The following is a 25,069-nucleotide window of genomic DNA, read 5'->3' as shown; positions in this document are numbered from 1 at the left end:
TACTACTCTGAGAACCACGTAAGCAGTACACACCTTAGTCAGGTCTCCCTTGCCATGCTGCACCGTGCTGTATGTGCCGTCCTCACCTCGCTCCAGGGTCAGCCTCCCCTTCTTGCTAGTCTTGCCTGAGTCAGTGATGGGCTGCTTGAACACTTCCACACCCTTGCCCTCCACCTCCGCATAGCTCACCTTGTAGGCACATTTCTGGGTGTCACGGTGCACCTAGGGATGATAACAGTTTGATTAGGTACCTGTGACATCCACCAGGAACAGAGCAGAGCAGAGAGAGAGAGAGAGAGAGAGAGAGAGAGAGAGAGAGAGAGAGAGAGAGAGAGAGAGAGAGAGAGAGAGAGAGAGAGAGAGAGAGCACACTGACCTTCTGCAGGAGTGCTCCACCAGCACCAAAGAACACACTGCCGGTGCTCCAGCCATGCTCCTTAACGTGTTCCAGGATGTCCCCTGTGTGTTGGGCCCATCATCATCATCATCATCATTATTATTATTATTATTATTATTATTATTATTATTATTATTATTATTATTATTATTATTACTATTGGTAGTGGTGTTCTTAGTGAAATTACTGCTATTGATATTCATAGTAGTGGCAGCATTAGTAGTAAATAGTACATAAGGTAGAAGCTACAGTCTCTTCCTCATCCTCCTCCTCTTTTTTTTTTCCCTCCTTTTCCTACTCCTCTTTCTCCTTTCCCTCCTCCCCCTCCTGCTTCTCCCTATCATCACTTTCAATCTGACAAGTTAAAAGATATACCCACATACACCAATACATTATACAGTAAAATCCCTCTCATCCAGCATTCGAGTATCCGGCAGCTTCAAGTATCCAGCACATTTTTCCCCGAGCCTTAAAATCAATAAAAAATCAATGTATACTCATAAAATAGATTAAAATTCCCACGCGAGGCATACTTTGTCCCCTCGCCACCAGAGCACACTGCTTCGCGCCACCCGCGGCCCACTGCACTGTGTTTACTCAGTGACTCAGTCCCACGTGTGCACTGTTTATCACTTGACGCCTTCATCATGCCTAAAGTTGTAGAAAAGAGGAAGCGTGTTGTGTTTACACTTAAGCAGCTGATCAGATCAGCTGGTGATTAAGATCAGCTGATCTTTGTTATGGTAAGATGCGTGAGTGTAGGGTGGTGATTGTGTACATAATTTCACTTCTATTCAAGTATCCGGCAATGTTCAAGTATCTGGCATGTCGGCGGTCCCGTTGATGCCAGATAAGAGGGATTTTACTGTACAATTATGCACTAACCTTTTACTACCCATAACTGCTGTCACTCCAATTACTTTTATTGATTTATGTTTATTTTTTATGTAAGAAGACCATTGGCAACGGGTAACAAAATTTTTGGAATAAAAAAAAAGACTCACTCAAATGCCAGTCCTCAAAGAAGAAATTCCAAGTAGAACAATTAAATAACAGAAGATGTGTCTTGAAACTCCCCTCTTGAAAGAATTCAAGTCATAGGAAGGAGGAAATACAGAAGCAAGCAGGAAGTTCCAGAGTTTAGAAGAGAAAGGAATGAATGATTGAGAATACTGGTTAACTCTTGTATTAGAGAGGTGGACAGAATAGGGGTGAGAGGAAGAAGAAAGTTGTGCAGCGAGGCTGCGGAAGGAGGGGAGGCATGCAGTTAGCAAGATCAGAAGGGCAGTTAGCATGAAAATAGTGCAAGAGAATAGCAAGAGATTCAACAATGTGGTGATGAGAGAGAGGCTGAAGACAGTCAGTTCGAGGAGAGGAATTGATAAGATTAACAGTTTTTTATTTTACCCTGTGGTATGAGTGGAATCACTCCCATACATGTGATGCATACTTCATACATGGATGGATAAGACTCTTGTACAGAGTTAACAGCTAGGAGGGATGAGAAAAATGGGCAAAGACAATTCAGTATGCCTAACTTCATAGCTGTTTTAACTAGAGATGAGATGTGAAGTTTACAGTTTAGATTATAGGTAAAGGACAGACCAAGGATGTTCAGTGTAGAAAAGGAGGACAGTTGAGTATCATTGAAGAAGATAATTGTCTGGAAGGTTGTGTCGAGTTGATAGATGGAGGAATTGAGCTTTGAGGCATCGAACAAAATTAAGTTTGCTCTGCCCCAATCAGAAATTTTTGATAGATCAAAAGTCAGCCATTCTGTGGCTTCACTGCATGAGCTGTTTATTTCCTAAAGGGTTGGACATCTATAAAAAGAAATGGAAAAGTGCAGGGTGGTATCATCAGCATAGAAGTGGATCGGACAATAAGTTTGGTTTAGATCACTGATGAATAAATAAGAAGAGAGTGGGTGACAGGACAGAACCATGAGGAAAACTACTGTCAATAGACTTGTTAGAAAAACAATAACCATCACCTTTATACTACCATATACTGTATATTCCTCGCCCAAAGCACTACCAAGCCCCTAACAACCTGCAGTATACCTCAGTCTCTAACACACATACACAGGGCACCATGTTAAGGACCCATATTCTGAAACTATATCTGGGTTTTCATTGGGACTGTTTTCAAAGGTGACAGGAATGATATTGAAATAACATTATCCATCTAAGAGTTAGGTTTGGTTAGATTTACATTAATTCAGTTCATTAATTTCACTACTGATCACTTTACTGTATGGATCACAACTCTAAAAACCGGCTTATTTTTGGCTCTGAAATAAATAGTCTGTGTAAAGTCTGGAACTTCTTGTTTGCTTCTGTACTTGCCCCTTCTTTTGACTTGCACTTTTCAATAGGGAGGTTTTGAGACATATCCTCCAATTTTGAATAATTACCCTTTTGGCTTTCCCTTTAATATATATATATATATATATATATATATATATATATATATATATATATATATATATATATATATATATATATATATATATATATATATATATATATATATTGCTTAGGTTATTTCTACATCTGGCCACAGAGACAATGGTACTTATTCTTAAAGGTGTTTTTTGTACGTACAGAGTGAGTGGAGGTCAATGCCATCTGCCTGAATGACCTTTACACAGGAGGGCAACATCTTGTAGCCTTTTTTGTTGGTTTCAGTGCCAAAGGCCTTCCCTAGGATCTCCAGGCACTGTGGAGGAGGATAGGGGATTAAGGAAGGTGAGGTGGACCATCACCACCACAATGATTAATCCTAATAACTACAACACTAATACCAAAACATCAAATAAATTAAAGAATGTGAGTGAGGACATGTGTAGCTGTGTACCTAGTTGTAATTTACAGGACCATGGTTGTAATTTACAAGACCATAGTTGTAATAGACATGTGTAGTTGTTTACTTAGTTGTAATTTACAAGACCTAGTTGTAATTTACAGAACCACACGAGCTATGCTCATGTGGTCCTGTCTCCATATCTACACTTGTCCAGTTTTTCCTTGAAGTTGTGCACACTCATTGCCAAAACTACATCCTCAATGAACTTGTTCCAAACTTCTATATTTCTTTATGTTACTCAAGCATCTTCTTTTTAGTTTTTTTGCTGCCCTCATGTGTATCTGGTATTTCCTACTTCTCTTAGCAGCAGTTTCTCATTATATATTTCTCCCACTCTATTCCACAATTTATAAATTTGCATTAAGTCTCCCCTTTCTCTTCTTTGTTCCAATGTTGGCAGATTAATTTTCTTTAACCTGTCTTCATATGTTAATTCTTTCAGTCCTGGAACCATCTTTGTTGCCATCCTTTGTATCCTTTCTAGTTTTTTCTTTTTTTTTTTACATGTTTCTTGTTATGAGGAGACCACACTAATTCAGCATATTCCAACTTTGGTCTAATCATGGTGGTACTTATCTTTCTCATCATATCTTTATCTGTGTAGTGGAATGCTGTTCCAATATTTCTCACCATTTTATAAGTATCTCTGAATATCTTTTATACATGCTTCTTCAACTGTACTATCCTGTACTATCACTCTCAGATCTTTCTTTTTGTACTTTTATTATTTCTTTATCTTCCATTTTACATGTCCATTTTGGTCTCTTCACTTTTTCCCATTTCCATTACATGACATTTTTCACATTAAATTCCATCTCCCATTTCTTACTCCAGTCCCAAATCTTATTGAAATCCTTATGTAGAATTTTGCAGTCTTTGTTGTTTCTTATATGTCTGTAATTTTGCATTATCTGCAGACAAGTTCATGTAATTCTTTATTCCTTCAGGTATATCATCTATGTAGGTCAGGAAAAGTATTGGTGCCAGCACTGATCCTTGTTGTACTCCACTATCTACATTTCTCCATTTCAATTTAACATCTTCCACTACCATTCTCACTTCTATTCCCTTTAAATAACTTTCCATCCAGTTTCTTTTATTTTTTCTGTTCAATCCTCCCATACTTTCTAGCTTCCATAATAACCTGCTGTAGGGAACTTTGCTGAGTTTTTTTTTTTTTTTTTAGATCTAAATACACTGTCTACCCATGCATTTCTCTCCTATGTTACATCAGTTGCTCTTGAATAAAAAATCATCAAATTGGTTACACATGATTTCCTTTTGTCTAGTCATTCTGTTTTTCTGTTATTATATCACATTTTTCTAGAAATTCTGTCCACTGCTTCTTTTGTCACTATGACTGAATTCATGTATGTTTATATGAATGTATTTAAGGTACAACTATGTGTAATTTAAATACTTGCTGTATTACTATGTCACTGTATTACACGCCACCATCTCAAATGTATTGAACAACTGTTTAGAATGAATTGTTATACTTGTATGGATTAGAAATTTTGTATAAATTAAGAACTGGGTATGGATTAGGAATTACATAATGTATTTATTTTTAATTGTGTGTGGATCAAGGACCTATTAAGGAATGTTTGTATCAATTATTTATTTGGTGATAAGTGTAAGTGGTCAATGACTCAGTAATCCCACTGATGTCATTTTTAGTGACCGATTGCTGGTCACCAGGCCACACAGGCCATAGAAGGCAAGTGATGGACCTAGTTGAGGTGTGGGAGGTTGGCAAGCAGCACAGGCAGTGTGTGGAAAGCAGTCTGACAGTGGAGGAGGGTGAAGCAGATTATCCTAGCTGGTGAGTTGAGTTGGTGAGCTGACCATATGTTTGAGTAAGGCAGTAATATCTTAGATTTATCCATTGGCATGTGTGTCCAATTAAATATGTGATTGTGGGTTTAGGTATGATCACTTTAGGAGTATGGCAAAACTATTGTGTTTCAGTATGTGCTTGGTTGTTTTGCTGCTAAGTTGTTCCCCATCTGAAACTCCATTACTGCAGTAAAAGCTGTGTACTTCCATTAACCAATAGTGTCTGTGCATGTAACTAGTTTTGCTATAACTTGCTTTCATTAATTATAGCTTTTGGTGTTCAATGAGCTGTAATGTGACTTGCCAAATCAGCTATTATAATAGTGTTATTTTCCATTTGTTATTGTGTATTTGAAAAGGTGATTTGGTTTGACACTGTGCTTGTATTGCAATTCACTCTACTCAATAAAGAATTGAGAGCAGTCAGGCTATATTGTCATCACAGGACAGCAACAATCACTTTTCACATATCTTACATACTATGCAGGTCACTGATACTGGTCTACTCGTATATTTTTGTGGTGGTTCTTTCTTTCCACTTTTATAAATTGGCACTATGTCTTCTCTCTTCCATTCCTTAGACATTTTTCCATTTGATAATGAACACTTTATTATGTCATATACTGGTTCAATTAATTGTTTTCTGCATTCTTTTAAGATGAAACTTGATACTCCATCCAGTTCTGTTGCTTTTCTCTCTTCCAGTTCCTCAATCATTTTATAAACTTTTTTAATCACTATAATTTTCCACATTTGTTTTTCTGTCTTCTTGTCCTGTGGTTCTTTAAATTCTCATTCTTCTTTGAAAACTTGTTGAAACTTTTTGTGTAGCAATTCACTCGTGTCTTTAGGGTCTTCATATGTTTCATTTCCATCCTTCAATCTTTCTTGTTTTTTTTTCTTTTAGACTAATTTTTCCATTTATGAATCTGTAGAACAGTTTTAGTTCAACCTTGCACTCTTCAACTATATCCTTTTCATATCCTTTCTCTTCCTCTCCTTATTTTCACATACTCATTTCTTGTTATCTTGAAGTCATGTGTGTGTGTGTGTGTGTGTGTGTGTGTGTGTGTGTGCATGCCAGTTCCCTTCACCTTGAGCACTACAGCCTTGGGGTCACCGCTGTCAGGCCTGAGGTACACACAGCCGCCCCTCTGGCCCCTCTCCAGCACCAACTCCTTCAGCTCCCCACCCCACATCTCCTCCAGACACTTCCAGATGTCATATGAGTCACACACACACCCAGCATCCCCTGAGAGAGAGAGAGAGAGAGAGAGAGAGAGAGAGAGAGAGAGAGAGAGAGAGAGAGAGAGAGAGAGAGAGAGAGAGAGAGAGAGAGAGAGAGAGAGAGAGAGAGAGAGAATTAGGTAGTCATTCACACCAAAAAATTGCAAGAGAGAGAGAGAGAGAGAGAGAGAGAGAGAGAGAGAGAGAGAGAGAGAGAGAGAGAGAGAGAGAGAGAGAGAGAGAGAGAGAGAGAGAGAGAGAGAGAATTAGGTAGTCATTCACACCAAAAAATTGCAAGAGAGAGAGAGAGAGAGAGAGAGAGAGAGAGAGAGAGAGAGAGAGAGAGAGAGAGAGAGAGAGAGAGAGAGAGAGAGAGAGAGAGAGCGAGAGAGAGAGAGAGAGAGAGAGAGAAAATTAGGTAGTCATTCACACCAAAAAATTGAGAGAGAGAGAGAGAGAGAGAGAGAGAGAGAGAGAGAGAGAGAGAGAGAGAGAGAGAGAGAGAGAGAGAGAGAGAGAGAGAGAGAGAGAGAGAGAGAGAATTAGTCACTTCACACCAGAAATTGCAAAAAGTGATACATAGTGATAACAACAATAGTGATACAAATAATGAATAAAACAAAGCATAGTCATAGCAAGAGATAATCTACTATTGGTTTCAGAGGCAGTATTACATCATTTTTCAAGAATAACTCTGACAGACTGATGAACTGGGGTTACTTTGTGTCCTCTGTCTTATATAGGCAGCTTAGTGTGTGTGTGTGTGTGTGTGTGTGTGTGTTTACCTATACATACTGTATTCACCCATTTCTAATTTTGCAGAACTACTGGCAAGTCAAGCTCATCATGTCCCTTTTTAGAACTGTGTGTGTGTGTGTGTGTGTGTGTGTGTGTGTGTTTGTTACCTTGGTGGTAGGTGTCCAGCATGTGGCGGTGTGACTGCAGCTCCCTGTCCCTGCCCCATGATGTGACTGTGGAGTGCTCTGAGGAGGGTGTGGAATGCCCCGCCACACCCTCCAGGCCGTAAAACTTCTGCAGGAGAGAGGTGCCCGCCACAGTGTCTGAGGACTGTGAGGGGAGAATGAGAGATAGGGTATTACAAAAAAAAAAAGTAGACATGGAGGTAAGAGGATAATAGGGTGTTTATAGATGAAATGTGGACAATGATAGTGATAGGAAAGTAATGGAGACAGGATGATAGTGAGCAGTCATGGGGAACAGTAGGATGATGGGATCCTTGATGGGGACAGGAAGATAACTGTGATAGAAAAATGTTGGGGTGTTAGTGATGAGTGTGAGGTGGTGGTGTGATATTTATAGGAAAGATGGGAAGGTGACAGGGACAAGAAGATAGTCAGAGAGGTGTTGGAGTGTTGCTGATGGGGGATGCTAGCTAGTAACAATGATAAGGGGAGATGATGGGATGCAGGGCCAGTGCTAGGAATTGCAGGGCTCAGTTAGAAAACTAATGGCAGGGCCCCTAATCTACAAAAGCAAAAATTTATGTATGTTTATATTTAGTGTAGTATGCTCATCTTTAACCAAAATAATATAGTATGCATAATAAATTAATAATGTGAGAAGTAATAATTTCTCATTCTTCATTTCAAGTTTTCAGTAGTGGTTTATTATTCCTCTTAAAATACAGAAAAGGCTTCAAGTGTTAACTCTGCAGCAGCTTAAGGTGTGGGGCTCATTTGATAAAATTGGTCAAATAGCCTTAAAACCGGCCATGATGGGATAACATTCATAATTCTCTCTCTCTCTCTCTCTCTCTCTCTCTCTCTCTCTCTCTCTCTCTCTCTCTCACCTTGAAACTGAGCATGTGAGCTGCCCCTCCCAAGGCTGCTGATTCCACCGAGGACACGCCGCGGTACCCAGCGTCGTGCAGCTGAGAGAAATAGTAGTAGTAGTAATAATAATAGAAATTAATTGTTATTATAATGGGTACAAATTGAATAGGATATTATAGAATATTTCTTTTATATGTAACACAGGAAGCTATAATGACTTTAAGCTATAATAATAATAATAATAATAATAATAATAATAATAATAATAATAATAATAATAATAATAGTAGTTGTAGTAGTAGTGGTAGTAATAATAATAATAATAATAATAATAATAATAATAATAATAATAATAACAGCAATGTACAATCCCAGTTAATTAAACCTGGAATCACAAAAAGATCTTTGAAATCCCCAGAACTTTAATTAGAGCTTGTTGAGAGCTGATAAGGCGGGATGCAAAAGTCCTTCGTTCCTCACCATGTACTCGGCCATCTCGTCCGTGTCGTGGGTGAGGTGGAGGTAGTGGGTGATGAGCTGGCGGTACACGCTGGAGGCTGTGGCGACCGTCATGGGGTACCACGCCTGAACCAGCACTGTCTGTTCAGAAAGAAAAGACAGATTTTATTATTCTTACACATGAAGACTGAGGGATTTCATTATTCTTACGCACGAAGGTAAAGATTGGCCATCGCCTCGCTATATGGAAAAATAATATACAATTTCCCCATCGTATGTATTACTCGATATCAGTGATGAGTTTAAAAATTGCACTTAAAAACCTGCATCACATTGTTTCGCTAAGCTTCATGAAAATGAGTCATACCAAATAGCAAGAGGGTTAATGTGATAGATTTAAAGTAAGGAACACACACACACACACACACACACACACACACACACGCACGCGCGCGCGCGCGCAAATACGATAGAATTATTCAAAACAAAACCCTTCACCAAGTCTCTCTCTCTCTCTCTCTCTCTCTCTGTGTGTGTGTGTGTGTGTGTGTGTGTGTGTGTGTGTGTGTGTCCCGTATTCAGAAACGCTTTACTCTCTCACCACGACCAAGTATTTCAAAGAGCTGATTAGCTGGGTTCTCAAGAGTATTTCTCCTGTTAATGATAAAAAAAAAAAAAAATCTTGTTAATCCTTCACTAGAACCATAAAAAAGAAAAAAAAAACTCAGAAACCTGTGTGACTTATTAAGAAGGCCCGTATTCTGAAACCCTTTGCCCTCTCACCACGACTCACAACTGCAATAATGCACTGGCACTGACATTTTAATAAATATTTAATCGGAAAAACAAACCAATACTGGCATAACAAACTCGCCACTCGTGTGAATACTGGAATTTTAGTAAATATTTAACTGGAACAACGAAACAAAAGTAGCAAGATGAACTTGCCATTTGTGCAAGCACTGAAATTCTGATGAAAATTTAATCAAAAAACTCGGAAAACTAACTCACCAGTTGTGCATGCTGCTGCTCATCTATCCGTCGCCTGTTCCTTCCTCTCTTTTCCTTCCCTCTTCCTTCTTTCATATTGTCATACCTCCTCCCTGTCACCTCCCCTCCCCCTTATCTGTTAGAGCTAAGGGACAAGGAGTTGAAATCTCTCTCTCTCTCTCTCTCTCTCTCTCTCTCTCTCTCTCTCTCTCTCTCTCTCTCTCTCTCTCTCTCTCTCTCTCTCTCTCTCTCTCTCTCTCTCTCTCATTCATTTTTATATAATTTTTGCTTCAGGAGGAGGAGGCAGTAGACACCTGCCGAAACGATAATTACTCCCAGTGAGGTCTAAAGTACCGTTCAGGGGGTGCTGTGAGCTTATCATTAAACCCAGTTGTGACCTCACTGATCGTTTCCCTTTGTGTCTCACAACACAAGGGGGCAGTCACAGCCTGCCCTCTAAAGACAACTCTCTTCCTCCACACAAAACTACAAGCACCTAATAACACACACACCCTTCACTCAAAAATTTTAAAATCATCATGGCGACTCCTACACCAGCCTCGGAGTCCCCATCTGGGGAAGGGACCATAAATGTCCCCAGGTCGGACTGCCTTTCTGTCGACGACCCTAAGTGTCTTGACACCCCCCTCAACTTTTTCTTCATTAACTTCTGCAACATTCGCGGTCTAAGATCTAATTTTCAATCTGTAGAACACCACCTCTCCTCTTCTAAACCTCATCTTCTTTTCCTCACTGAAACTCAGGTGTCTGAGGCAACTGACAGTAGCCCCTTTTCTGTTCCCTCCTACTTTCTCTATCCTCATTTTCGATCCAAAGCTGGATGCTGCGTTTATGTGCACAATGACTTAACCTGCTCTCGTGCCCACACTCTTGAATCTTCCGAGTTTTCCACCATCTGGCTACGACTACAGAGTCACTCTCATACTAAATTTATCTATGCTGTATACCTCTCACCTAACTCCTCTGATTATAAGAAATTCTTTGACTACTTAACTTCCAAAGTGGAGCACATTCTGACCCTCTTCCCTTTTGCAGAGATCTCCATTCTTGGAGACTTTAATGTTCACCACCAGCTTTGGCTTTCCTCTCCCTTCACTGACCATCCTGGTGAACTAGCCTACAACTTTGCTATCCTCCATGACCTAGAGCAATTGGTGCAACACCCTACTCGTATTCCTGACCGTCTTGGAGATACGCCCAACATTCTTGACCTTTTCCTGACCTCTAATCCTTCTGCTTATGCTGTCACCCTTTCTTCTCTGTTGGGCTCCTCCGATCACAATCTCATATCTTTATCTTGTCCTATCGCTCCAATCCCTCCTCAGGATCCCCCTAAGCGAAGGTGCCTCTGGCATTTTGCCTCTGCTAGTTGGGGGGACCTGAGGAGGTATTTTGCTGATTTTCCTTGGAATGACTACTGCTTCCGTGTCAGAGACCCGTCTTTGTGTGCTGAGCGCATAACAGAGGTGATAGTGTCTGGCATGGAGGCGTACATTCCTCACTCTTTTTCTCGTCCTAAACCTTCTAAACCATGGTTTAACACAGCTTGTTCTCGTGCTATACATGATAGAGAGGTGGTCCACAAAAGGTACTTAAGCCTTCCATCACCAGAATCTCATACACTTTATATTTCTGCCCGGAACCATGCCAAGTCTGTTCTCCAACTAGCCAAAAACTCTTTCATTAACAGAAAATGTCAAAACCTTTCAAGATCTAACTCCCCTCGTGATTTCTGGCATCTAGCCAAAAATATCTCCAATAACTTTGCTTCTTCTTCTTTCCCTCCTCTACTTCAACCAGATGGCACCACTGCTATCACATCTATTTCTAAAGCTGAACTCTTAGCTCAAAACTTTGCTGAAAACTCTACCTTGGACGATTCTGGGCTTGTTCCTCCCTGTCCTCCACCCTCTGACTACTTCATGCCACGTATTAAAATTGTTCGCAATGATGTTTTCCATGCCCTCGCTGGCCTAAACCCTCGGAAGGCTTATGGACCTGATGGGGTCCCTCCTATTGTTCTCCGAAACTGTGCCTCCGTGCTTGCACCTTGCCTAGTCAAACTCTTTCAGCTCTGTCTGTCAACATCTACCTTTCCTTCTTGCTGGAAGTTTGCCTACATTTAACCTGTTCCTAAAAAGGGTGACCGTTCTAATCCCTCAAACTACCGTCTTATTGCTTTAATTTCCTGTCTATCTAAAGTTTTTGAATCTATCCTCAACAGGAAGATTCTTAAACATCTATCACTTCACAACCTTTTATCTGATCGCCAGTATGGGTTCCGTCAAGGCCGCTCTACTGGTGATCTGGCTTTCCTTACTGTGTCTTTGTCATCCTCTTTTAGAGATTTTGGTGAAACTTTTGCTGTTGCCTTGGACATATCAAAAGCTTTTGATAGAGTCTAGCACAAAGCTTTGATTTCCAAACTACCCTCCTACGGTTTCTATCCTTCTCTCTGTAACTTCATCTCAAGTTTCCTTTCTGACCGTTCTATTGCTGCTGTGGTAGACGGTCACTGTTCTTCTCCTAAATCTATTAACAGTGGTGTTCCTCAGGGTTCTGTCCTGTCACCCACTCTCTTCTTATTATTCATTAATGATCTTCTAAACCAAACTTCTTGTCTTATCCACTCCTACACTGATGATACCACCCTGCACTTTTCGACGTCTTTTCATAGACGTCCAACCCTTCAGGAGGTAAACATATCACGCAGGGAAGCCACAGAACGCTTGACTTCTGATCTTTCTAAAATTTCTGATTGGGGCAGAGCAAACTTGGTATTGTTCAATGCCTCAAAAACTCAATTCCTTAATCTATCAACTCGACAAAACTTTCCAGACAACTATCCCCTCTTCTTCAATGACACTCAACTGTCGCCCTCTTCTACACTGAACATCCTCGGTCTGTCCTTTACTTATAATCTGAACTGGAAACTTCACATCTCATCTCTAGCTAAAACAGCTTCTATGAAGTTAGGCGTTCTGAGACGTCTCCGCCAGTTTTTCTCACCCCCCCCAGCTGCTAACTCTGTACAAGGGCCTTATCCCTCCATGTATGGAGTATGCTTCACATGTCTGGGGGGGTTCCACTCATACTGCTCTTCTAGACAGGGTGGAAGCAAAAGCTTTTCGTCTCATCAACTCCTCTACTCTAACTGACTGTCTTCAGCCTCTCTCTCACCGCGGCAATGTTGCATATCTAGCTGTCTTCTACCGCTATTTTCATGCTAACTGCTCTTCTGATCTTGCTAACTGCATGCCTCCTCTCCTCCCGCGGCCTCGCTGCACAAGACATTCTCCTTTCTCTCACCCCTATTCTGTTCACCTCTCTAACCCAAGAGTTAACCAGTATTCTCAATCATTCATCCCTTTCTCTGGTAAACTCTGGAACTCCCTGCCTGCTTCTGTATTTCCACCTTCCTATGACTTGAATTCCTTCAAGAGGGAGGTTTCAAGACACTTATTCATCAATTTTTGACCACTGCTTTGACCCTTTTATGAGACTGGCATTACAGTGGGCATTTTTTTTATTAGATTTTTGTTGCCCTTGGCCAGTGTCCTTCCTACATTAAAAAAGAAAAAAAAATCCTTTCTCACTCTTTGTCACTCTCATATACATAATTCCATTTTCATTTTCAGTCAGTCTCATTCTATTTAGCAATCCTTAGGATTGTTCTTACTTTCAGAGAGAGAGAGAGAGAGAGAGAGAGAGAGAGAGAGAGAGAGAGAGAGATGTGGTTCTGACTTAAGGTTTACACTACGTATACGCGATGCAGACAGGAAGTTAATGTGACCGATACTTGTCAAAGCAGCGCGGAACTCGGGATGGTAATATTATATTTTATTGTGTTATTTCAAATGTAGCAATGCAAGTGTGTTTTTTTTTTCGAAAATTGTAGAATTTCTTCGTTATTTTATGGTTCACTGGAACATTTTTTTATTTACTTTTTTTATTTATTTATTTTATTTATTTATTTTATTTATTTATTTTTTCCATATCTTCAGTCGCTATAACGCACATTTGTCATAACAAACGCTACATTGGAACGAATCATGTTCGTTGTCGCGTACCCTACTGTGTTTTCAAAGGCCACAGATGAATAGCCGGGTTCTCAAGGCTGTTTCTCCTGTTAGTGATGTTGAATAGTTTATTACAAGAACAGTGACAAAAAAAAAAAAAAAAAAAAAAAAGTCACCAGCTAGACTACTTAGAGCCTTTGAAAAGAAGTGGAGGTGTGGGTTGGAAGTGTTTCAGAATACGGTCCTCTGTGTCTTACCTCAAAGAAGTTGGTGAGCCAGGGCACGGCGGGGTCAGTGTTCTCGACGGTGAAAAGCACGTTTCTGGTGGGCAGCACGCTTCCCTCGGGCACGGCCTTGATGCGCAGCGGCAGGCGACCCCCGTGGTGCTGCGGACAGAGAAAAAGAGAATTATGTTTCTCTTTTAATCTTCTGTGTAATTTTTTTTTATTTTATTCTACAGGGACCCGAAAATCTGGACACATTAGGGAAATATATCTTTATTTTTTTTTTTCTTTATTTTTATGTTTTATTTATTTGATTTTTTTCAGGATTATCTGCCTATAGTGATCACTCATCACATCCACTCAATAGCACCAAGTTAATTTGTACGTTCTTCTTTTGACAAATTCACATTCAATCTGAAAAAAAAAAATATATATATATATATATATATATATATATATATATATATATATATATATATATATATATATATATATATATATATATATATATATATATATATATATATCACCGTGTATGTCCTTTTTAATATTCTCCATCACTTTTCTCCTTTTATTATTTATTATTATCATCAGTACTCATTTTCTTTACCTCATTTTTCTCTGCTTCTTTACATGTCTTTCGTCTTTTCAGTCCTTTCATTTTCTTCCTCCTCTTTCCTTCCTTTGCTTATTTTTCTTTCTTTCTAGTCTGCCACTTGTCCTTCTTTCCTCCTCTTCATCTTCTCTCCTTCCTTTCCTTATTCTTCCTTCTTTCTAATCTGCCTCCTTTCTTTCTTCCCTCTCTCCACTTCTTTCCTTCCTTTCCTTATTAACCTTCCTTCTTCCTAGTCAGCATCTTGTCTTCCCTACTCTTCTATCATTGTTATCACTTCCTTTCCCTTTCTCTGTTTGCCCTTTTTCCTAGTTCTCTCACTTCTCACGTTCATCTCTCTCTTCATCTCTCATCTTTATTGTCTCTTTCTATTTCCTTCTTCCACAGTTCCTATAAAGAGTCAGTCTGTATAAATATAATTTCTTCCCTACAATGCCCAACTTCTTCCCTCCTTTTATTCACTCTTCTTTACAATAGATTAAATTGAATTAAATCAAATCAAATATTCTTCTTTACTGCCCTGATTCGGTGGTTCAGTTGTCAGCTGGTCCATTTGTCATTAGTTCATTTGCCACTGGTTTATTTGTAACTGGTTAATTTTTCACTGGTTCACTTGTCACTGGTTCACTTGTCACTGGTTCAACTGTCACTGCTTCATTTGAGTGGTTCACTTGGTGCTGGTTCATTTATCTACTGGTTCAATTTTGTGACTGGTTCATCTGTCCGATCATTCCTTTCCTTACCTTCTGTTCTCTCCTCCATGCCTCAACCCTCCCTTCTCTACTATCTTCCTCTCTTCCTACCTTCCTTCCTTCTCTTTCTTCTTCACGTCCTTCCTTCCTTTTCCTTTTCTCATTCCTTAATCTCCATGCACATTACCTTCCTCCTTCCACCACATCTCCTTCATTCTTCTTTCATACTTCATTACTCTTATTGCATAGTTCACCTTTTTTTTTTTTATGTAGGAAGGACACTGGCCAAGGGCAACAAAAATCTAATAAAAAAAAATGCCCACTGAAATGCCAGTCCCATAAAAGGGTCAAAGCAGTGGTCAAAAATTGATGAATAAGTGTCTTGAAACCTCCCTCTTGAAGGAATTCAAGTCATAGGAAAGTGGAAGTACAGAAGCAGGCAGGGAGTTCCAGAGTTTACCAGAGAAAGGGATGAATGATTGAGAATACTGGTTAACTCTTGCGTTAGAGAGGTGGACAGAATAGGGGTGAGAGAAAGAAGAAAGTCTTGTGCAACGAGGCCGCGGGAGGAGGGGAGGCATGCAGTTAGCAAGATCAGAAGAGCAGTTAGCATGAAAATAGCGGTAGAAGACAGCTAGATATGCAACATTGCAGCGGTCAGAGAGAGGCTGAACACAGTCAGTTAGAGGAGAGGAGTTGATGAGAGCAGTATGAGTGGAACCCCCCCCAGACATGTGAAGCATACTCCATACATGGACGGATAAGGCCCTTGTACAGAGTTAGTAGCTGTGGGGGTGACAAAAACTGGCGGAGACGTCTCAGAACACCTAACTTCATAGAAGCTGTTTTAACTAGAGATGAGATGTGAAGTTTCCAGTTCAGATTATAAGTAAAGGACAGACCGAGGATGTTCAGTGTAGAAGAGGGGGACAGTTGAGTGTCACTGAAGAAGAGGGGATAGTTGTCTGGAAGGTTGTGTCGAGTTGATAGATGGAGGAATTGAGTTTTTGAGGCATTGAACAATAACAAGTTTGCTCTGCCCCAATCAGAAATTTTAGAAAGATCAGAAGTCAGGCGTTCTGTGGCTTCCCTGCGTGATATGTTTACTTCCTGAAGGGTTGGACGTCTATGAAAAGACGTGGAAAACTGCAGGGTGGTATCATCAGTGTAGGAGTGGATAGGACAAGAAGTTTGGTTTAGAAGATCATTAACGAATAATAAGAAGAGAGTGGGTGACAGAACCCTGAGGAACACCACTGTTAATAGATTTAGGAGAAGAACAGTGACCGTCTACCACAGCAGCAATAGAACGGTCAGAAAGGAAACTTGAGATGAAGTTACAGAGAGAAGGATAGAAACCGTAGGAGGGTAGTTTGGAAATCAAAGCTTTGTGCTAGACTCTATCAAAAGCTTTTGATATGTCCAAGGCAACAGCAAAAGTTTCACCAAAATCTCTAAAAGAGGATGACCAAGACACAGTAAGGAAAGCCAGATCACCAGTAGAGCGGCCTTGACGGAACCCATACTGGCGATCAGATAAAAGGTTGTGAAGTGATAGATGTTTAAGAATCTTCCTGTTGAGGATAGATTCAAAAACTTTAGATAGACAGGAAATTAAAGCAATAGGACGGTAGTTTGAGGGATTAGAACGGTCACCCTTTTTAGGAACAGGTTGAATGTAGGCAAACTTCCAGCAAGAAGGAAAGGTAGATGTTGACAGACAGAGCTGAAAGGGTTTGACTAGGCAAGGTGCAAGCACGGAGGCACAGTTTCGGAGAACAATAGGAGGGACCCCATCAGGTCCATAAGCCTTCCGAGGGTTTAGGCCAGCGAGGGCATGGAAAACATCATTGCGAACAATTTTAATACGTGGCATGAAGTAGTCAGAGGGTGGAGGAGAGGGAGGAACAAGCCCAGAATCGTCCAAGGTAGAGTTTTTAACAAAGGTTTGAGCTAAGAGTTCAGCTTTAGAAATAGATGTGATAGCAGTGGTGCCATCTGGTTGAAATAGAGGAGGGAAAGAAGAAGAAGCAAAGTTATTGGAGATATTTTTGGCTAGATGCCAGAAATCACGAGGGGAGTTAGATCTTGAAAGGTTTTGACATTTCCTGTTAATGAAGGAATTTTTGGCTAGTTGGAGAACAGACTTGGCATGGTTCCGGGCAGAAATATAAAGTGCATGAGATTCTGGTGATGGAAGGCTTAAGTACCTTTTGTGGGCCAACTCTCTATCATGTATAGCACGAGAACAAGCTGTGTTAAACCAAGGTTTAGAAGGTTTAGGACGAGAAAAAGAGTGAGAAATGTATGCCTCCATGCCAGACACTATCACCTCTGTTATGCGCTCAGCACACAAAGACGGGTCTCTGACACGGAAGCAGTAGTCATTCCAAGGAAAATCAGCAAAATACCTCCTCAGGTCCCCCCAACTAGCAGAGGCAAAATGCCAGAGGCACCTTCGCTTAGGGGGATCCTGAGGAGGGATTGGAGCGATAGGACAAGATAAAGATATGAGATTGTGATCGGAGGAGCCCAACAGAGAAGAAAGGGTGACAGCATAAGCAGAAGGATTAGAGGTCAGGAAAAGGTCAAGAATGTTGGGCGTATTTCCAAGACGGTCAGGAATACGAGTAGGGTGTTGCACCAATTGCTCTAGGTCATGGAGGATAGCAAAGTTGTAGGCTAGTTCACCAGGATGGTCAGTGAAGGGAGAGGAAAGCCAAAGCTGGTGGTGAGCACTGAAGTCTCCAAGAATGGAGATCTCTGCAAAAGGGAAGAGGGTCAGAATGTGCTCCACTTTGGAAGTTAAGTAGTCAAAGAATTTCTTATAGTCAGAGGAGGTATACAGCACAGATAAATTTAGTATGAGAGTGACTCTGTAGTCGTAGCCAGATGGTGGAAAACTCGGAAGATTCAAGAGCGTGGGCACGAGAGCAGATTAAGTCATTGCGCACATAAACGCAGCATCCAGCTTTGGATCGAAAATGAGGATAGAGAAAGTAGGAGGGAACAGAAAAGGGGCTACTGTCAGTTGCTTCAGACACCTGAGTTTCAGTGAGGAAAAGAAGATGAGGTTTAGAAGTTTAGCTTTCCTTAAAATATACGCCATGAAAAATCTTGATTTTATATCAGATCGGAGAGGCTGGTTTATGTAAGCGATCATGAAAGCAGTTTGAGGATTGATCAGAGAAGAGCAGTGTAGCCAAAACAAACAGCCTTGAAATGATATAAGGGTCTTCTGTTGAAAACTCCTTAGTAAAAGTACCATTTTCTTCTCTTCTCCCGTTGATCTTGTCCTTACCTTCGCCACGTACTTCCATCCAACCTGGTTTTCCTTAGCCAGAGAAGAGCAGTATAGTCAAAACAAAATAATAGCCTAGTAAGGATTTAAACGCCTTCAGTTGGAAATCCCCTAGAAAACCCTAGTAAAAATGCATGTCCTCCCTTCCTTGCTCTCGTCCATTTAGTCCATACCTCCACCACGTAGTTCCATCCAGCCTCGTTAAACACGTCGTCTCGTTTGAACACCTGCCCTATCACCTGCTTAGCCTCCGCCACCATCTCCTTCGTCAGTACCGGCCCGCACAGCCATTGCTTCAGGATGTACTGCAGCCCGAAGAACACGGTGTACGGGTACCTGACGAAGGGACAAAGACCTGTATGAGGCGGGGGAAAAATGGGGAAGGAAGGAGGGAAAAATGCCTAGCGAAGGGAAGATAGTGTGTTTAAGATCTTAGAGTAATGAGGGAAGAAAGGTAGGGAGGATGTAGAATACCTGATGAAGGGAAGAGTACCTGTAGGAGGGGTTGTAAAAGAGGTGTGGAGAAACAGGGAAGGAAGGAAAGGGGGAAAAATGCCTAACGAAGGGAAGATAATGTGTTTAGGAAGATAGGAAGGGAGGGTGTAGAATGAACAGCGAAGGAGAGAGTATGTAGGAGGGAAAGAAGTGAAGGAAGGAAGGAAAAATACCTGACGAAGGAAAAAGTGTACTTAAGAGAGTAGTGAGAGGAGGAAGTTGAGAAAGGAAGGTAAGGAATGCCCGACGAAGGAGAGAGTGAGTATGTAGGAGTGGAAGACGTGAAAGAAGGAAGGATATTTATGCTACCGATACAAAAAAAGAAGAAAAGGAAGGAGAATGATCCGACGAAGAGGTCCTCCTCCTGGAGGAGGAAGGAAGGAAAACATGCTGGTTTTACTGATAGGAAAAGTGGAGAACAGTGAATAAATAATGGAGATAGAGATAAAGTGTCTGTAGGAGACGAAGGAGCAATTCTACAGAGACCATTGTAGAAAAGATAGGTAGAGCCTGTATGAGAAGAATAAGGAGGAGGATGAAACATACGGAATACTAAATAAGGTAAATAAAAAAAATGTATGAAAACTAGGGGAAAGATGTAAGTTTCAATGAATGTGGAGGAAATAAAGGGATTTTTTTCTTTCATTTTCTTTTCTCTTGTAGGGGAAGAAATGAAGGATTCAGAAGTAAGGGTAAGATAGGCCAGAGAGAGAGAGAGAGAGAGAGAGAGAGAGAGAGAGAGAGAGAGAGAGAGAGAGAGAGAGAGAGAGAGAGAGAGAGAGAGCATGTAGTAAGAGGAAGGGAGGATGCACAATTGAAAGGATGTTGAGGAAGGTGAATTATGGGTCTTCCTCTCTCTCTCTCTCTCTCTCTCTCTCTCTCTCTCTCTCTCTCTCTCTCTCTCTCTCTCTCTCTCTGTAACTCACTTTCCCCCGCGGGACTCGAAGTAGGCATAGAGCTTGGTGGTGCCTGGCGGATAGACTTTGTAATGCGAGGACTGAAAAGAGAGAAAACATAATCAGTACTCTCCCTCTCTCTCTCTCTCTCTCTACAACTCCAAGAGAACACACACACACACACACACACACACACACACGTAAATCATTACTATTTAAAAAGACAATTATGTTTCAACGAGAGAGAGAGAGAGAGAGAGAGAGAGAGAGAGAGAGAGAGAGAGATCCCTTCACAACAACCATTATATTAACCATTCTAGCAAACGAACATCACACATACATATCCATTTCTTCTTCACATCTGTATCAACTAAAGCTGGGATCGTAACAAGAGCTTTCAATTCCAGCTTAACAATCAGACACTCGTTGCATTACTCGTCCAAGGATAACGGAATAAAGGGACTTCACGAAAGATACACGACTCAACTGATCTCGAAACGGCTTCACTAGGGCGGTTTGGGGAGTCGAGATGAGTCTTCCCTTTAGAGGCGTGTTGTAGTTGTACATGTGAAAGAAGGAAGGGAGGACGTGGTGACAAGATGCGTACAAGGACGTGTCTTCTTCATCTACGTCACCACTTCCTCTTCGTATTTTTGCAGTCACATTGATTTCAGACTAAACATTTTATTCTTCTTCTGGTAGGTAAAACTGTATACTCCTTTATTATACACATCTTTATTTTCATTTTATCGAATCTAATATTGCTTAAGTAACTGCTACGAAGTTTTCATTTTTTTTTTCTTTTCGTTTTTATGCTTTTACGTACAAGAAGTAGTTTGACGAGCATTCTGTACCAGCAGAGGAAAAAGTGGCCTTGAAAACTTGCCTAATCATCCTTATGGCCTTGGAAACAGCGAAGAGAGAACAAAGCTTTAAGAATACGAACCCAAGATGTACCGACGAACCCTCCCAGTATCAGAAATTTTCTATCGGGCAAAACGCTTCAGTGGGTAATAGCAATGCTAATGATGTACTCGTATGTCAGAATTAATAGTTTAGTACGGTAAACAAACTGCTGTATTTTATTCGTGTATAATAAAACCACACATTTTCCCCACACCAGCGCCACATCATGGTGTAGCCTCGCCGCATGTGTGAGGGCGTGACATCAGTACCACCACCACCACCACCACCACCGCCATTACTGCAACTTACCCGCCGCGAGGCAATGCAGGAGCAAGAGGAGCACCAGCATCTTGTTGGCATGAAGGTTTTCAGGTATTTTTAGTTATTATATATATATATATATATATATATATATATATATATATATATATATATATATATATATATATATATATATATATATATATATATATATATATATATATATATATATTCACCATTCATAAATCCATCCCACATGCATGAGTTCATATATTGATGCCACGTGTGCTCATGTCCAGCCAGCCTATTCTATTTTAACCTTTCTCTACCTCTCAAGGGAATTTCACACCTCACTTCCGGTCCTTGGAGACAAAAACTGTTTTCGTTCTGAGTTCGTTATAAAGTAAAGAGATCCTCTATTGGTCCTTCACCTCATTTCAAGGTATCTCATTTGTCATTTCTTCTCCCCAAAAACCAAAACGTGCTCCATTTAGCTCAGACAAATACAGCCCGCATGGTACCGAGCTCTGTCTCAGTCCCAGTCAGTCAGTCACCCAATCACAAGAAGTCAGTCTTGATCTCTCACTCAGTTCCGCTCAGTCACAGTCAGTCTTGAGAGACGCTGCTCACTCATCACTTCATATCACTTCCAAGAGAAAGAACAATCAATCGTCAAGTTACAATCTCCTGTCGTACCAAGTGTGCACATTCTACCTATTATTAAATCAAGAACTCTCGTCATACGTGTCTTTTACTCGCACACATCAACTCTATCAACTTATACCCATGACCTCCAAGCTACCAGAATCACCGCCTCACTAACGGTCCTCCACGCTACCAACACACCAAGCTCCTCATCTGATCCAGGAGAGACAAACAATCAAACAAGGAAGCAAGTGGGTGGTCAGGAGCAGAGCTGACAAACAATTCGATACAGTTATTTGTTATATTTATTGTTATGGACAATTTATGCTTTCGCTCATCAATTCGGTCGTTATAATTCTTAATTTATGTTCGTCTTTTAATACTAAGCAGCTTATCTTTTTAACTTAATATACACTGTTCGCACCCACACCACTTCCTCGGGTTTCCACATTCCACTGTTGGATATATTTGTTCTTGTTTGGCAATTTCTACTCTGGCGCGTTATTTTTTATTTTTTATTTTATTTATTTGTTTATTTATTTTTATTTATTTATTTTTTTTTTTTTTGTTACTCGTGTCTTCTTAAGTGTTACCTTATTGTCCCTAAGTATTTTACAAACTTTTTTTTACACATGATTTACCGTGTGTGTGTGTGTGTGTGTTATATCACCAATCTTAATCATTAACGCCAATTTCTTGGTTTCTCGTGGTCACCAGCATTTGTATTAGATAGACGGTCATCACGTGTTTCCATTTACCTCGTTTCCGCACTGTATCCCCAGCCCCTTTCAGCCACCAAAGGGTTATTAAGCAAGCGTCGAATAACCGAAAATAGTTATTATGCTTGGTTAATCACTTTAGCTCAACACAATAGTGAGGTTGAGAGAGATTACTCGTAATAGATGTAATGAAGAGAACAGTAACTCGTAATAGATGTAATGAAGTGAACAGTAACAGGAAATGATGCTTCAACAAACAGTAATATCCTCTGCGTAACGATGGTGAATAGGTGTCGTTCATTAGCCTGTACTAATACTTGACTTTGTAATAGTATTTGAGAAAATTTTCACCAACGTACAGCTAACAATTGAATGGGTCTCGTTCTCATTTGAGTCGTGCAGCTTTGAGATTATTATGATTACCATGTACTAATTTTTAAAACTCTTGGTAAATGTTTCAGGATTTTCAACATAGAATAACATATTCAACATATTAACTTGTTTATCATCGTCCAATATGAATAATTTAAAAGTAGTTTAATTCAGGGAGACAACAACACTCCCGGATGAGGCTCATATTCTAAGTTTCGATGGCTTGTCTCGACTCCCAAACAACAGACTTTAGTGGAAGTTGTTAAGTTTTCAGCTTTTCGTGATTCTAATGATAGCTAATTGCTCTATCTGAAGAAAAATATCCATCAGAACTCGACACCAATTCGTAAGTGTGGCCTTTGAAACTAGTCTGAGGGAGGATAAAGGGTTTTCAGGTATGCCAAATACGTGGCAAAGAGCGTAGGGTTGATGCAAATATATAATAAATGACGTTAGGGAACATAACAAATGCAGGAGAGATAAGACGTTCAGATCTCCCATCGCACTCCCATATTAGATGTAATGCGCAAGTCATATGCACTTAGTCTTATCACGTGACCAAACCATTTCAATACTTATCTTCACCCATTCAGCCGCTCCGCAGTGTATGTCCTTCCACCCGGTCCACAATACATACCTTCGCACCCACCCGACAATATATTCTTTCTTGTGTTTCACTCCCATGCCAAAAATTATCGTACTTATCCACGTTATTTTCATCTTGACATTCCATGCAAGTGCTTTTCTAATACAACCCAACACTGCACGTTAAATATTCAGTTTAGCAACCGTCATCCCGTATTTCATAGTCTCGTCTCATACGCACACGTTAAACTAATTATTATTATCTATTTATTTACTTACTTATTTTCTATTTATTTATTTATTTATTTTTTCTATCCTCTTCAGTTTCCATATTTGTGTTCCTCCCATTCATATTTTGGTGGCCAACTCTATAACCTGTCTGCCTCCTCGCCTCCCCCGCAAGTAAAATTTGTATCCTCTCTAGCTTGCATATTTAGCGTTCAGTTATAATATTCTCGAGTCTCTTATGACTTACATCAGCCTCTCCCTCCTCTCCACACGCGCACTCATTCACTATATTTTATATTTATCTCTCCATTTATTTACTTTTCGCTCCCCCTTACTATATTTTGCATTCCTTCTTAATTTACATCCTTTATTCCACAACTAATCATATTTTGAAGTAGGTTAGCCCAAAGACAACATATTTAACAGCAAGACGACGTGGCTGGCATGCGAGAGGATGGGGATGGGGTGCTGATGGCGAGGATTAGCAGTGCTGAATGTAGTAGTAGTAGTAGCAGCAGCAGCCAGCTATCACTTTCAGTAGGAGTGTTAAGTGTTAGTTAACGGTCTTAGTGTTATTCAGGTAATAAAATAAGGCCTATATTGTGATATTATTTAACTTTTTTTTTTAAAGTTTAATCCCGTAGTTGTATTTTGGTAACATTCCGAACAGTATGTAGGTTTCATGGACAGATGGGGAAGAGATAATTAAAACATTGTGTTCTTTCTAGGCCACAGGAATATTTAACATACTCTAACTAGTACAAAAACGCGTGTCTGATAAGTTGTAAAGCTATAGGCAAAGTATGTAGCTGTGAAAGTGTTAAGCGATTGAAAATAAATAAAAACTAGAGGAATGGGGACATCTCCCTACGTCTCTAAAGGCAGTTGGATCCTTCCCCTTTAGTTTCTACCTTACTACCAACTCGGCAAGACTATATATCTAGCTTAGTCTTTTCGTTCCGTTTCCAGCATAGGCTTTTCATTGCCTTTCTAGCATAGCCTTTTCATTACATTTCCAGCATTGCCTTTTCATTTCCCTTTCCACCATAGCCTTTTCATTCCCTTGTCAGTTTAGCCTTTTCATTTCCTTTCCAGCTTAGCCTTTTCATTCCCCTTCAGAACACTTTTCCATACCCTACCCTCGTCACTTAATACACACACGCGAACACTCTCTTACCTTGTAGCAGTCCGCCAGCAGGATAATGTTGTCCACGGGTCCCGATACCATGGTGGTGGTGGCAACACTGATTCCCGCGCACCGCACTTCCAAGGTCGCCTCTCCTGCAGCAGTTTTGTTGGCCCCTCACTCTCCTCTCCGGCTTTGCCTCTCTCTTGTATCTCTCTCTCTCTCTCTCTCTCTCTCTCTCTCTCTCTCTCTCTCTCTCGTACACATCATGCATTATGCAGAAAAGCTTAATGCCTAGATCAGTACTATTCCTAGATAAAGTTATTTCCTAACAACCTAAATACTCGTTACTTCAGAATAAACGTAAGTTAATGAGAGTTCCTTTCATTATTT

The 25,069-nt window shown here is 40.4% G+C and overlaps 1 protein-coding gene across 2 annotated transcripts in view; it reads right to left on the bottom strand.

Annotated features, from left to right (window-relative positions):
• Positions 1–24,866, bottom strand: part of LOC135102719 (nicotinamide phosphoribosyltransferase-like) — a 30,432-nt gene extending 5,566 nt beyond the window's left edge. The window contains exons 1-11 of one of the 2 annotated variants that reach the window (XM_064008215.1): positions 24,728–24,866; positions 19,865–19,935; positions 18,617–18,779; positions 13,871–13,999; positions 8,605–8,724; positions 8,142–8,222; positions 7,237–7,399; positions 6,199–6,356; positions 3,004–3,118; positions 377–459; positions 34–222 (exon numbers count right to left, since the gene is read on the bottom strand). In XM_064008215.1, the coding sequence (XP_063864285.1) occupies positions 34–222; positions 377–459; positions 3,004–3,118; positions 6,199–6,356; positions 7,237–7,399; positions 8,142–8,222; positions 8,605–8,724; positions 13,871–13,999; positions 18,617–18,779; positions 19,865–19,935; positions 24,728–24,778 (1,323 nt within the window). In that variant the 5' untranslated portion in view covers positions 24,779–24,866. The remainder of the gene's footprint in view (positions 1–33; positions 223–376; positions 460–3,003; positions 3,119–6,198; positions 6,357–7,236; positions 7,400–8,141; positions 8,223–8,604; positions 8,725–13,870; positions 14,000–18,616; positions 18,780–19,864; positions 19,936–24,727) is intronic. The other variant, XM_064008214.1, reaches the window with a different exon arrangement.
• Between the last annotated feature and the right edge of the window lie 203 nt (positions 24,867–25,069).

Source organism: Scylla paramamosain, chromosome 8, assembly GCF_035594125.1.
Source record: "Scylla paramamosain isolate STU-SP2022 chromosome 8, ASM3559412v1, whole genome shotgun sequence".
NCBI classification, from domain to species: domain Eukaryota; kingdom Metazoa; phylum Arthropoda; class Malacostraca; order Decapoda; family Portunidae; genus Scylla; species Scylla paramamosain.
Note: the sequence above shows the minus strand (reverse complement) of the source record. Positions and strands in the feature narration are given on the sequence as shown.